We start from the raw sequence: 12,005 nt of genomic DNA, 5'->3' as shown, positions 1-12,005 counted from the left end.
AAAATCATCCTTAAAAATTTCTTTTGAAAAAAAAAAAAGAATAAAAAGGGATTAAAAAGTTATTTTATAAATTTCAATTACATAATTAGACAATCTATTTTAAAAGTAATGAAAAGAAAATTTATTATACAGGAATATTAGTAACAAGATGTCAAATGAGAAGACATCAAATTTCACTAAAATCCTATGGAATTTGCATGTAGTAATCTTAACATTTTTCTGTTGAAGACTAGGCAATGATTTAAAGGTATTGAAATTAATCCTGTCTGATCAATAAACCAACATAGTACAGGATCAGACACACAGTAATGGGGCGATCCCTTAATCTACCTCCAGTTCTGGGGCTGTTTTTTTTTTCCCACTCTTGTGTCAGCCTCAAAGAGCCTTACTCTTCCATTTGAATTTGGTATTCAGTCTATAACAGTGGCATTAACTAGGAAGAAAGACACACACCACACACCACCAAAAAGATTTGCTTTTTCAAGAGCAAAAATCTCCAAAGGACTTTCTTAGTAAATTAACACTAACCAGGAAGACAACTTATTTAGGGGGAAGGTAAAAACACTTCTTTGAAGCAAAAGAGACCACTTTATGTACAGATGCTGCTAGAGAAAAAGGCATAGGACTATTTCTGAAAATGATTAACCTCTACTCAAAGTAACTGATATTCTGAAGGTTAAAGACCAAATGCCACTACTTTTCGTCAGCAATGCTCCTCTAAATACTTTAAGTGTTTTTGATGACTATTTTTCCCTTAGAATAATCTCTACAATTCAAACTCCCCAACACACGTGTTGTTTTGCAAGGTAACAGGTTAGATTTGTTTTCACTTTAAGTGTCCCATCAAACTTCATTTTTATTTTAAGATTTTATTTATTTATTTTAAAGAGAGAGAGAGAGCGCGCGCACACGCGCGCATGCAAGAATACACTCGGGGGGAGGGGCAGAAGGAGAGGGAGAGAAATCCTCAAGCAGACTCCCCACTGACACGGGGCTCAATCTCAGGACTCAGATCATGACCTGAGCCGAAATCAAGAGTCAGCTGCTTAGAGATGCCCTTCAACAGATGAATGGATAAAGAAGATGTGGTACATATCTACAATGGAATATTAGCCATCAGAAAGATGAATACCGACCATTTGCACTGACATGGATGGAACTGGAGAGGATTATGCTAAGTGAAGTAAGTTAAGCAGAGAAAGACAATTATCATATGGTTTCACTCATATGTGGAACATAAGCAATAGCACAGAGGACCACAGGGGAAGGGAGGGAAATCTGAAGGGGGAGAAGAACCATGAAGACTATGGACCACCGGAAAAAAAACAGGGTTTCAAGGGGGAGGGGGTGACATGGTGACGGGTACTGAGGAGGACACATGTGATGAGCACTGTGCGTTATACATAACTAATGAACCACTGAACACGTCAAAAACTAATGATGTACCTTACAGTGTCTAACTGAATAAAAAAGATGAAAAAAAAAAGGCAGCATTCAGTCTTTCACCACTATGTAATATATTAGTTGTAGGTTTTCCATAGATCTCTTCTTTCAGATTAGGAAGTTTCCTTCTATTTCTAATTTGCTGAGAATTTTTAACTGGAAAGAATATAAAAAAATTTTTTTTTCAAATGTATGGTCTATGTCTAAGATGATAATGTAGTTTTTCTTCTTCGATTTCTTAGGTGGGTTACACAGATTTTAAAATGTTAAATCAGTCTTCCATTTCTAAAATAAACTCCCTTTGGTCATTAAAAAAAAAAAAAAAAAGATGGGGCGCCTGGGTGGCTCAGTCATTAAGTGTCTGCCTTCGGCTCAGGGCATGATCCCAGGGTCCTGGGATCGAGCCCCATGTCAGGCTCCCTGCTCTGCTGGGAGCCTGTTTCTTCCTCTCCCACTCATCCTGCTTGTGTTCCCTCTCTCGCTGGCTGTCTCTTTCTCTGTCAAATAAATACATAAAATCTTTAAAAAAAAAAAAAAAAAAAAGAGTTGGTCGCTTAACCAACTGAGCCACCCAAGTGCCCCTCCAATTTCATTTTTAATGAGAAATCTCTAAAAGCAGAAGGGTCTGAAGGAAAGTGAGGTAAAAAGAAATCACTGTAGTCTCAGAATCAGTAACCCCTGTTGAGGATTTCGGCTGATTGGTATAACTTCGGCTCTACCATCTCTCTGAAGAGAGATACCTTTCCATTTGGCATTTAGCTGCTATTAAGCAACAGCAGAATAATTCATGAATTGTGTACGTGTATTTACCTTCTGCTCTCCATGATGAATACTAAAGAGAATCATTGAAAAACAAAGCTTTTCCACCTGGATTAAAACACTTAAATCCAAAAAGGGGTAACTAAAAAACAGAGACCACATACAAGGAAACCACTCTAAGTAATTCAGCAATGAGCTTTTCTTTCTTTTTTTAAAAAATATTTATTTATTTATTTGACAGAGAGAGAGAGAGAGTGCACAAGCAGGCAGAATAGCAGGCAGAGGGAGAGGGAGGAGCAGGCTCCTTGCCAAGCAAGCAGCCCGACTCGGGGCTCAATCCCAGAACCCTGGGATCACGACCCGAGACAAAGGCAGTCGCTTAACCAACTGAGCCACCCAGGCGCCCCAGCAATGAGCTTTTCAATAGCTAGCAATGTAAATGGTAGCGCAGATCTGGTCATGTTTACAAAGCAACTAATAAAAGTCATGTTCTTGAAGAATAGTCAAGGATATGAAAAAAATGCTCACTATTCTGAGTGAAAAAGGTTATGATAAAGCTGAGTGTATAGTAAAATATAAATAAAATATAGGGGCTCCTGGGTGGCACAGCGGTTAAGTGTCTGCCTTCGGCTCAGGGCGTGATCCCGGCGTTATGGGATCGAGCCCCACGTCAGGCTCCTCCGCTGGGAGCCTGCTTCTTCTTCTCCCACTCCCCCTGCTTGTGTTCCCTCTCTCGCTGGCTGTCTCTGTCTCTGTCTAATAAATAAATAAATAATCTTTTAAAAAAATTAAAAATATATATATAAATAAAATATAGTAAAATGTAAAATGCTAAAAGTTTATAAATTTTAAAACCTCTGTTTTACACACCTACATTTTAAAAGCCTGAAAGGATATACACCAAAAATTAACTGCAGTTATATCTGGGTGATAGAATTATTCATAATTTTTTTCCTTTATTTAAAAAAATTCCATAGTAATTTATATTATTACTTTAACAATCAGAAAAAAAATTTTTAAAGAAATAGAGCCTCCACATTTTTTCCACTGGCTAAATAGCTATGAATTTTTCAAACACGAAAGCAGAACAAAATTTAATTTAACATGGGTCTCTAGCCCAAACGAAAACATTATAACCATATCATGAATAAAATTTTTATAGTCACTATTATTTGAAATGCAACACAAAATGAACTTTAACTCTATTTATACATCTTTCTAGCTTTGAAAAATCATCTCTGTAAGATAAACAAGCATCCAAAATAGCATGAATATAATTTCTTAATACTTCAGTGTTTTACAGGGGTTAGGATCCATCCACCAATGCACACTGAACAGTGGTATTGGTGTGACTGTCTAGCAGAATGAAAGAGGCCAGAGCTCTAATGAAAGGTGCCAGATAACAACTGAAATGATGAGGCTGACTCGGCTTCTGCCAAGTTGCACAAGATTCATCTCCACTCTTATCACTGCCTGCCCTCATTCAAAGTCTCAGACTCTGCACTTCAGGACCAGAGACAAAAAGGAGGCACACTACACATGACAGGAGTTAAAAAAAAAAAAAAAAGGTAATGATACCAGAAATATTAATAGTTCTTATGTCATACATATATATATATATATATATATATACACATATATACATATATATATATATACATACATATATACATATATTTTCATAATTCGATGATGACCATTAGTGTCTGAAATGGTCATGGTTGGTCATCCGAACTACAGTGCAATTACACGTCACTGCTGGCACAGGGGCAAGGGATAAGGATGGAGAAAACATTTCAGAAGGTATCCCCACCCTACTATTCCAGCTGTGGTCCTTTGAAAAATCACTGTTTTGTACAAGCTCATAAACCTTATTTCAGAGTAATTTTATTTGCAATACACTGTGACCTGACCAATAATCATTTTAGCTCTCCTGCTACTTGCAAGCTGCATGAAAGGACTGTATCTTCTACTTTTTCTGCAATCTTCCACAGTGCTTAACCCTAAATGGTTAATAAATGCTGGCCGACTAATTACCACCACTAATGAGGTGTTAGGAAAAGCTAAATGCAGACTACTACCCATTGAAATTTAATTTGCTTCAACTATATAAAATCATAAAATGTTAGAACTGGAAGGGCATTAGGTCAATTAAACGGCAATCAGTCTAATCCCCTACTTCACGGTGAAATACTTGAAGTTAATAGCAGTTAACCCAATATTCTTGATTCCCTGTCTAATAATTTTTCTACTCTACACTCTTGTCATAAAGAAAATTATAGTAGTTTCATTTTTCTTTCTTTTATCCACTGGCCACCTTTTAAAAGAAATCTTTTTTTTTTCTTTTTGAAGTTTTTGTTTAATTATTCATTTAAGTAATCTGTACATCCTGTATGGGGCTTGAACTCACAACCCCGAGATCAAGAGTCACACACTCCTCTGACTGAGCCAGCCAGGAGCCCCTAAAGAAATCATTCTTAAGCCCATCATTACATGTCTACTTTCGAAAATTCAAAGAAACAATTGTTTTGAGATGTAACTCCCCGCAACTTCATGACTTTAAGTTCTATCTCAAAATACAAATCAGCCTATTTTTTTTCTCACGAAGTTGTTTAATTTCCTCCCACTTGTAACAGTAATAAATTCCTTAAGAAGCAAGGCCCTCAAAATGATACGATTTAGCTTCAGTTTTGGATGCCTGAAGCAAAGCCTACCATATTTTAAGAAATACTAGTGTAGTTTTATAGCTATTTCCATATGGTCATCCAGGAGAGTTCTCTGGAAATATGATTTGCTCAACATTTCAACTCTAAAGAAAAACCATGAAGAGGGACCTATGAGCATAACTAGACTGAACAGAAATAATGCAACTGGGGAAAATAGAAGGAATGACTAAATTATGGATGGGTGACAGGTTTTCTGGGAGAACGGTTAACTTTTATTTTTTTTTTTAAGATTTTTATTTATTTATTTATTCAACAGGATAGAGACAGCCAGCGAGAGAGGGAACACAAGCAGGGGGAGTGGGAGAGGAAGAAGCAGGCTCATAGCGGAGGAGCCTGATGTGGGGCTCGATCCCACAACGCCGGGATCACGCCCTGAGCCGAAGGCAGACGCTTAACCGCTGTGCCACCCAGGCGCCCCAACAGTTAGCTTTTAAATTAATTTTTAATTGCAGGTCTTAGCCCTCAATTTCTCTTCTTAAGGAAAGTAGCAATATCTTTTTTTTTTTTTTTAAGATTTTATTTATTTATTTGACAGAGAGGCAGCAAGAGAAGGAACACAAGCAGGGGGAGCGGGAGATGGAGAAGCAGGCTTCCCGCTGAGCAGGGAGCCCGATGAGGGGCTCGATCCCAGGACCCTGGATCATGACCTGAGCTGAAGGCAGACGCTTAACGACTGAGCCACCCAGGTGCCCCAGAAGGCAGCAATACCTTAATAATACCAAGCTCAAAATGGTTAACTGCTTCCTAGATTTTCCTGAACTCTTTACTCCATTACTTTATCCACCCCACTCAGACTTATTAACTTCTCACTGGACTTATGAGATGCTGAACATCCGCATCCATCAACAAAGGAACAGTAAGATCAAATAATCATACTACTCCTTGTCAAATGTATAACTCCACCCTTATCAATGAGAGGTATGTTCCAAGACCCCCAGGGATGCCTGAAAGCACAGATAGTACTGAACCCTATTTACACTGTTTTGTTCCTATGCATACATACTTATGATAAAGTTTAAGTTATAAATTAGGTGCAATAAGAAATTAACAGCAGTAACTAATGATGAAACAGAAGTTATAATAATATACTGTAATGAAAGTTATGTGAATGTGATCTCTCTCTCAAAATATCTTATTGCACTGTACTCACCCTTCTTATGATGATGGGAGATGATAAAATGTCTACATGACAAGATGAAGTGAGGTGAGTGACACAGGCACTGTGATGTAATGTAAGGCTACTACTGCCTTCTGACAATACGTCAGGAGGACCATCGGCTTCAAGACCACGGTTAACAGTGGGTTAGTGAAATCTTGGAAAGCAAAACTAAGGATAAGGGAGGAGTACTGTATGCCTTGGAAGTCATGATACAAGATTACGGCTGGGGGCGCCTGGGTGGCTCAGTCAGTTAAGTGTCCTAACTCTTGGTTTCAGCTCAGGTCATGATCTCATGGGTCATGAGATCAAGCAGAGTGTCCAGTTCCATGCTCAGCTTGAAGATTCTCTTCCTCTGCCCCTCCCCCTACCTGCGTGCATGTGTGCATATGTCACTTTCTTTCTCTCTCTCTCGCTCTCAAATGAATAAAAAAAAAGATTATGGCTGGAAACTTTATAGGTCCTATCAGCATATACCAGGTGAGTTTTAGAAACAGAAAATACCTATTTTAAGCAGCTCAAACTGACAAAACCAATAATAATTAGGATTCTAAATTTAATAGTTAAAAACACTCCGTTAACTCTGTGTAATACGTGACAAAAGCTGTAAAAATACTTTTCTTCCTCAGGTTTGTGAGCCAATAAATGATTCCTTTAATAAGCACAATGGACACAAATTAAACAACTTGAGATCTTTAACTGGCAGCTTCAGTATAAAATAATGCTTGTAGGAATGTTAAACTACTTACTCATACAGAGTTGAACATTTTTGTTTTGGGTTAATGTCCCACAGCTTCTTATTACGGACAACATATTCACTACTGTGCTGCTCGTAGATAGCTTCAAATTCTTCCACATCTTGCCGAAGGTGGTCAGGTACCACAAATGGGCCTGCAGAATTAGAACTGCGCCTGCGGATAAAAAAACAATTTTGTGAATCATAAACTTCTGAGGTAACCCAGATAATATTTAAATTGAAATAAATATAAAGACAGTAATATTACTCAGCTTTACAATGCAAAAAAACACTACCAGAGAATTAAATGTAGAAACGTTACCCTTCCACAATTACATATATATATATACACATATATATATGCATGACCACTGAGTAAGCACTTTTAATTAAGTACCTACCCTTGCTCCCAAGAGCAAATTTTTTGAAACTTCTGGTTTTAAAAGTATCAATGTTACTTTAATGGTAACTTGTTAAAGAGAAAAATGAAAGATTTTATTATAACTGCTATTCAGTTAAAATGAGATTGAGAGACTTACTAAAAAGATTTTTTTTCTAAAATATAACATTCTAGCATTCTAAAAAGATGTGGTAGTTTGAGTGTGAGTTCTAAAACCAGATTGCTGGATTTAATTCCTTGGCTCTGCTATTTATAAGCTTCAGGCTCTTGGGCACATCACTCAACCATACCATACCATTCAACTATATGGTGCATGAGGAGACTCCTTATCCGTCAAATGGACATAATTCTTACCTCTTAGGGTGGAAGAGTGGATTCAATGAGTTTATAAAGCCAATGGAATAGTACCTGGAATCTAAGTGTTATCTAAGTATAGGCTTTTACTATTTTAACTTAAAATGATTCCTCCATTTAAAGAATCCGTAAAAATGACTGTGGGAAAGCAGCTGTTATGACAACTCCTTTAAGAAATGTGAAAAAAAAAAACAAAAAACCGTGGATTTCTAGTCCATAAAGGAATAGGACATAAAAAGGTCACTGCTACTCACTATTTTTTTCTTCTTATGTCTATTTGTTTCCTGAAAACTCAAGTTTCAACAACTAGACACTGAAAATTGCTCACATCTAAGGTTAAACCACAACATCATATACAGCTTCTGAAACATCTTCCTCTCTGCTACTATAGCAAATATGCTAGTGATTATCAATAGGACATTCTTTTCACTGAACATTCTAAGGACTATTTTCTAGGATTTTCCCACAGTTATCTTGCACATAGTAAGTTTCCAAACTGATCTAATGAATGTCATTAACCCAGTGATTTTAATGTAGTTTGCATGAATTCTTAATGCAGACAAGCCATGCTATAAATTCAACCAAGATGTATCACACCAGGTTGTCATAACAGATGCACATCTTTAGACAGTGAAGTCAGGGAAATAAAACACAAGTTTAATTTACGTTAAATTAATACCACGTGCAAGTTAATACACCTGAGTTAAAATGAAGCAAAAAAATTTTAATTGTACTTACTTATGGTCTTCACCTGAAGTGACACTCTCATTATTTGTTGTTACTGTAGCTGTTCCAGACCCCACTAACATAGGCTAGTTCAAAAGACAGAAAAACGAAAATGATTTTCTACCTTAAAATTCCATGAAAAAAATTAGCATTAAAACTGATGAATGCTTATATAAATATTCATGCAAACTGCCAATATACAAGACTTATCTAAATTTTTCTTGTGTACAGAAACACATAGTTACTGTTCCAACAGCCATAAGTAAGCCCAAATTAACATTCAGGTAGCTTTCAACGCTCCAAAAAAATTTTAAATGTCAAAGATAAAAAGACAAGTTTTAGTGGAACTTACACACAGCTGCTCTCATCCTCCCCTAATATTTGTTTCCTGTCTCAACTCCTGCCCTCCTTACCTGAGCCCCCACATTTATGACAGCCAAGGAGAACCCACCGTAAAATAAACAGCACCCTATTTATCTCATGGGCTTGGAGCAAATCTTTAGATTAAATCTTAAAAAAAAAGTCTTTCTCTACAAAATGCTTCAAAATATCCCCCAATATTGGTTAATTCTAATTTATCTATTCAATTATTTTATATAAGAATTGATACAGAAAATACTCTATACCTTTGAATCTTTTGGCTTCTTTTTCTTGCCTTTATTTTTTATCTTGGCAGAATTAAACTGGAAAAATGGGGGGGAAACAATGAAAATGCAAATAAAAGAATTACAAAGCTCAAAATAAAGATACCATACTGCTTTTAGGCACAAGCTGAATATATATATAACAAAAATAACAAAAGTGCTGAACAAAAATAGCATTTACTATATTAGCCCTAGTGTTAGGATTAATAGAAAAGAGAAAGCTCAACGATGACTATAATTAAAATTGCTCCAGCATTTTAAACTCATTTGTAAGAAGGTTTATGTTATTTCAAGCAATCAGTCTTTTAGAGTAATTCCAGTTATATGCTACCAGCATTTTAATGATATATCTTTTACTAAGCTAAACTAGACACTCTTCACCTGGCTAATTCTGGGGGCACAGTGGACTTGGAAGACATTTAACTTCCCATGGGTGTGTTAGCTGTGTTTTCATACTTAGCTGGGCAGTATTCAACAGCAGATTAAGACAAAATTTCAAGTACAGATGACCTGATCCTAAAAGTCAGTAAATAAGCACCTTTCTGTCTGAAAACTGCCACAACCTACTAAGAAAAACTCTGGAATTATTTTAACTTAAACTCAATTTGGAGCCATCCAAAACAAAGTCTCTTTGTTTTCCTTACAGAGCAAAACATTAAAACTTTAATCATTACAGATAACTTTTCATTTTTATGCCAGGAGATAACTCCTTCCCTATTTCTGAGATTAACATTTATTAGTTGCAAAACTTTATGGACACTAATTTAAGCCTTCAAGTTTGCTGACTGTCACTCTAATTCTAAGAGGAAGACTGGTATTAACTTTCTAAGAAATTAGCATACATCAGCCAGAAATCTTCCACATTTGGTTCTAGAATGCCACTGTGATGCAAATAAACACTGGCCTGGGTACTCCTCTCTTCCTTTGGTTAACACAAATTAGCACACTACAGTTAAAGTGATGAAGTAACTTACCGGCACATCGCCACTGTCTTGTTTCCTTAATACAGTACAGCGGCTGTCTGCAGGAAAATACCAACGATTTGTGAGAAAATGGAACTTTTGCACTGCCAAACAACATACTAAAGCCTTAAAGAGAACTACCCCAGGTACTACTATCATCAACTATGTTTTACTCCTTATTTGGCTTCGACACAAATTTAGTTTAGAAACCAAGAGCAAAATGGCCAATTAAATGGAAACCAACCACAAAGAACCACAAAATGTGAACCCAATTCAGCACAATTTGAGTGCTTTCTAAGTGTCAAACTCTATGTTAGGTACCGGGAATACAGAAATGCAGAGAACAGCCCCTGCCACAGATAAGTCTGTGTTCTAAGCTTGTATTGTGCAAAATACACAAACAGACCAATACCCAGTATACCAAATGCCTCAATAAATACAATGGAAACAAAGGTGATGGAATAATAAAGTCTTCAAGGATGAAGCCCAAGAAGAGGTCAGGGAGGGCGCGGCTGGGAAAGCGAGACTTAAAATAAACAAGCAAAGGAGTAGGACATGGTTGGAGGAAATGCATGAGCAAAGACACAAGGCAGGAAAAGCACAAGGAAGGTTTGGACACCTTCGAGAAGTGAGATGTATATACAGAGGGCAGATGGGGAGAGTGATGATAAACCCAGGCAGATGATGTGAATTTAATGTGTAGGCAAAACGAAGCAAATGTTTAGCAAAATCATTATAGGATCAGATGTTCTAGAAGAGTCACTAGTGGTAATGTAAGAGGAAGATCTGGAGTGGGAAGGTCTAGAGGAATAGAGACCAGTTTGGAGGCTACCAGGATGGTCTAGTCACGGAAAGATTACTAAGGTTCTGACGTAGGAAGTGGAGTTGGACAAGAAAGGACGGATCAAAGATAAACCTTATTGGAACCAGTGACAAACTAGACATGTGGTAATAGGAAAAAGGAAGAACTGAGGGTTTCCTGCCTTTTTTTTTTTTTTTTAAGATTTTATTTATTTATTTAACAGAGAAACAGCCAGCGAGAGAGGGAACACAAGCAGGGGGAGTGGGAGAGGAAGAAGCAGGCTCCCAGCAGAGCAGGGAGCCCAAGGCGGGCTCAATCCCAGGACCCTGGGATCACGCCCTGAGCTGAAGGCAGACGCTTAACAGACTGAGCCACCCAGGCGCCCCAGGGTTTCCTGCTTAGATATAAGATATATAACAATGTTACTAAGAATAATTTAGGAAAAACAGATCTCTAGGGATATAATAAGTTGGTTCAGCCACACTGCTCTTAACGGGCCTTTTAGCTGTCTACAAAGAAATACCAACAGGAAAATAGTATGCAGAGTTCAGGACAGAGGATGGAACTTCAAATTATCATAGCATTGGTGACATTATTGAATATTTTCTTTTACACAACCAGTGGATTCTGAAAGGTTTTAAGAAATATAATCATCTCTTTAAATGAAAAGAGAGAAAACTGAAAATATCTGGTGTAAGATTGAGAAGCAGAGCTATTAGAGGGGAAAATCTGTTGGGATGGCTGGTCATTTGGCTGGTGGGTTCTGACTCTATGACTAAGCAGACAAAGAGTCATAGCCAGACGGACTGCATAGCTGGGGTACAAAAAAAATGCACACTGGGGTGCCTGGGTGGCTCAGTTGTTAGGCGTTTGCCTTCGGCTCACACGTGATCCCAGGGTCCTGGGATTGAGCCCCGCGTCGGGCTCCCTGCTCTGCTGGGAGCCTGCTTCTTCCTCTCCCACTCCCCCTGCTTGTGTTCCCTCTCTCGCTGGCTGTTCCCCTGTCAAATAAATAAATAAAATCTAACAACAAACAAACACACACACACTGAGAAGGGTGTCCTTTTTATTTTGTGTGATCCAAGCATTGGCTTTACAAGCTCAGTTGCCAGACAGCATTTTATTACCAGCAGCAGCAAACTGATGGCAATAAATTCAGGCTATCAAGTAAGGCCTCTAGTCACGAAGCTGTGTCCTAGAAAAATAAAGCCATCTATATTTGAATGTGCTCCTTCCTAAGAAATACAACAAAAGCAACCTTTTTAGTTCCTTATACATATGAACTTTGTAATGTGTG

At 37.5% G+C, this 12,005-nt stretch overlaps 2 protein-coding genes across 4 annotated transcripts in view; one reads left to right on the top strand and one right to left on the bottom strand.

Moving 5' to 3' along the window:
- The window catches only part of TTC3 (tetratricopeptide repeat domain 3), a 116,424-nt gene that overhangs the window by 33,239 nt on the left and 71,180 nt on the right, over nucleotides 1–12,005 (bottom strand). For all 3 annotated transcript variants that reach the window (XM_087861793.1, XM_087861795.1, XM_087861794.1), the window contains exons 29-32: nucleotides 9,919–9,965; nucleotides 8,927–8,983; nucleotides 8,313–8,386; nucleotides 6,834–6,995 (exon numbers count right to left, since the gene is read on the bottom strand). In XM_087861793.1, coding sequence (XP_087717919.1) covers nucleotides 6,834–6,995; nucleotides 8,313–8,386; nucleotides 8,927–8,983; nucleotides 9,919–9,965 — 340 coding nt within the window. The remainder of the gene's footprint in view (nucleotides 1–6,833; nucleotides 6,996–8,312; nucleotides 8,387–8,926; nucleotides 8,984–9,918; nucleotides 9,966–12,005) is intronic.
- Nucleotides 1–12,005, top strand: part of VPS26C (VPS26 endosomal protein sorting factor C) — a 130,014-nt gene that overhangs the window by 112,506 nt on the left and 5,503 nt on the right. The gene's annotated exons all lie outside the window — the stretch shown is intronic.

This window comes from Ursus americanus, chromosome 4 (assembly GCF_024610735.1).
Source record: "Ursus americanus isolate L20-20 chromosome 4, mUrsAme1.1.p, whole genome shotgun sequence".
In the NCBI taxonomy this organism is placed as follows: domain Eukaryota; kingdom Metazoa; phylum Chordata; class Mammalia; order Carnivora; family Ursidae; genus Ursus; species Ursus americanus.
This window is presented reverse-complemented; position numbering and strand designations above follow the sequence as displayed.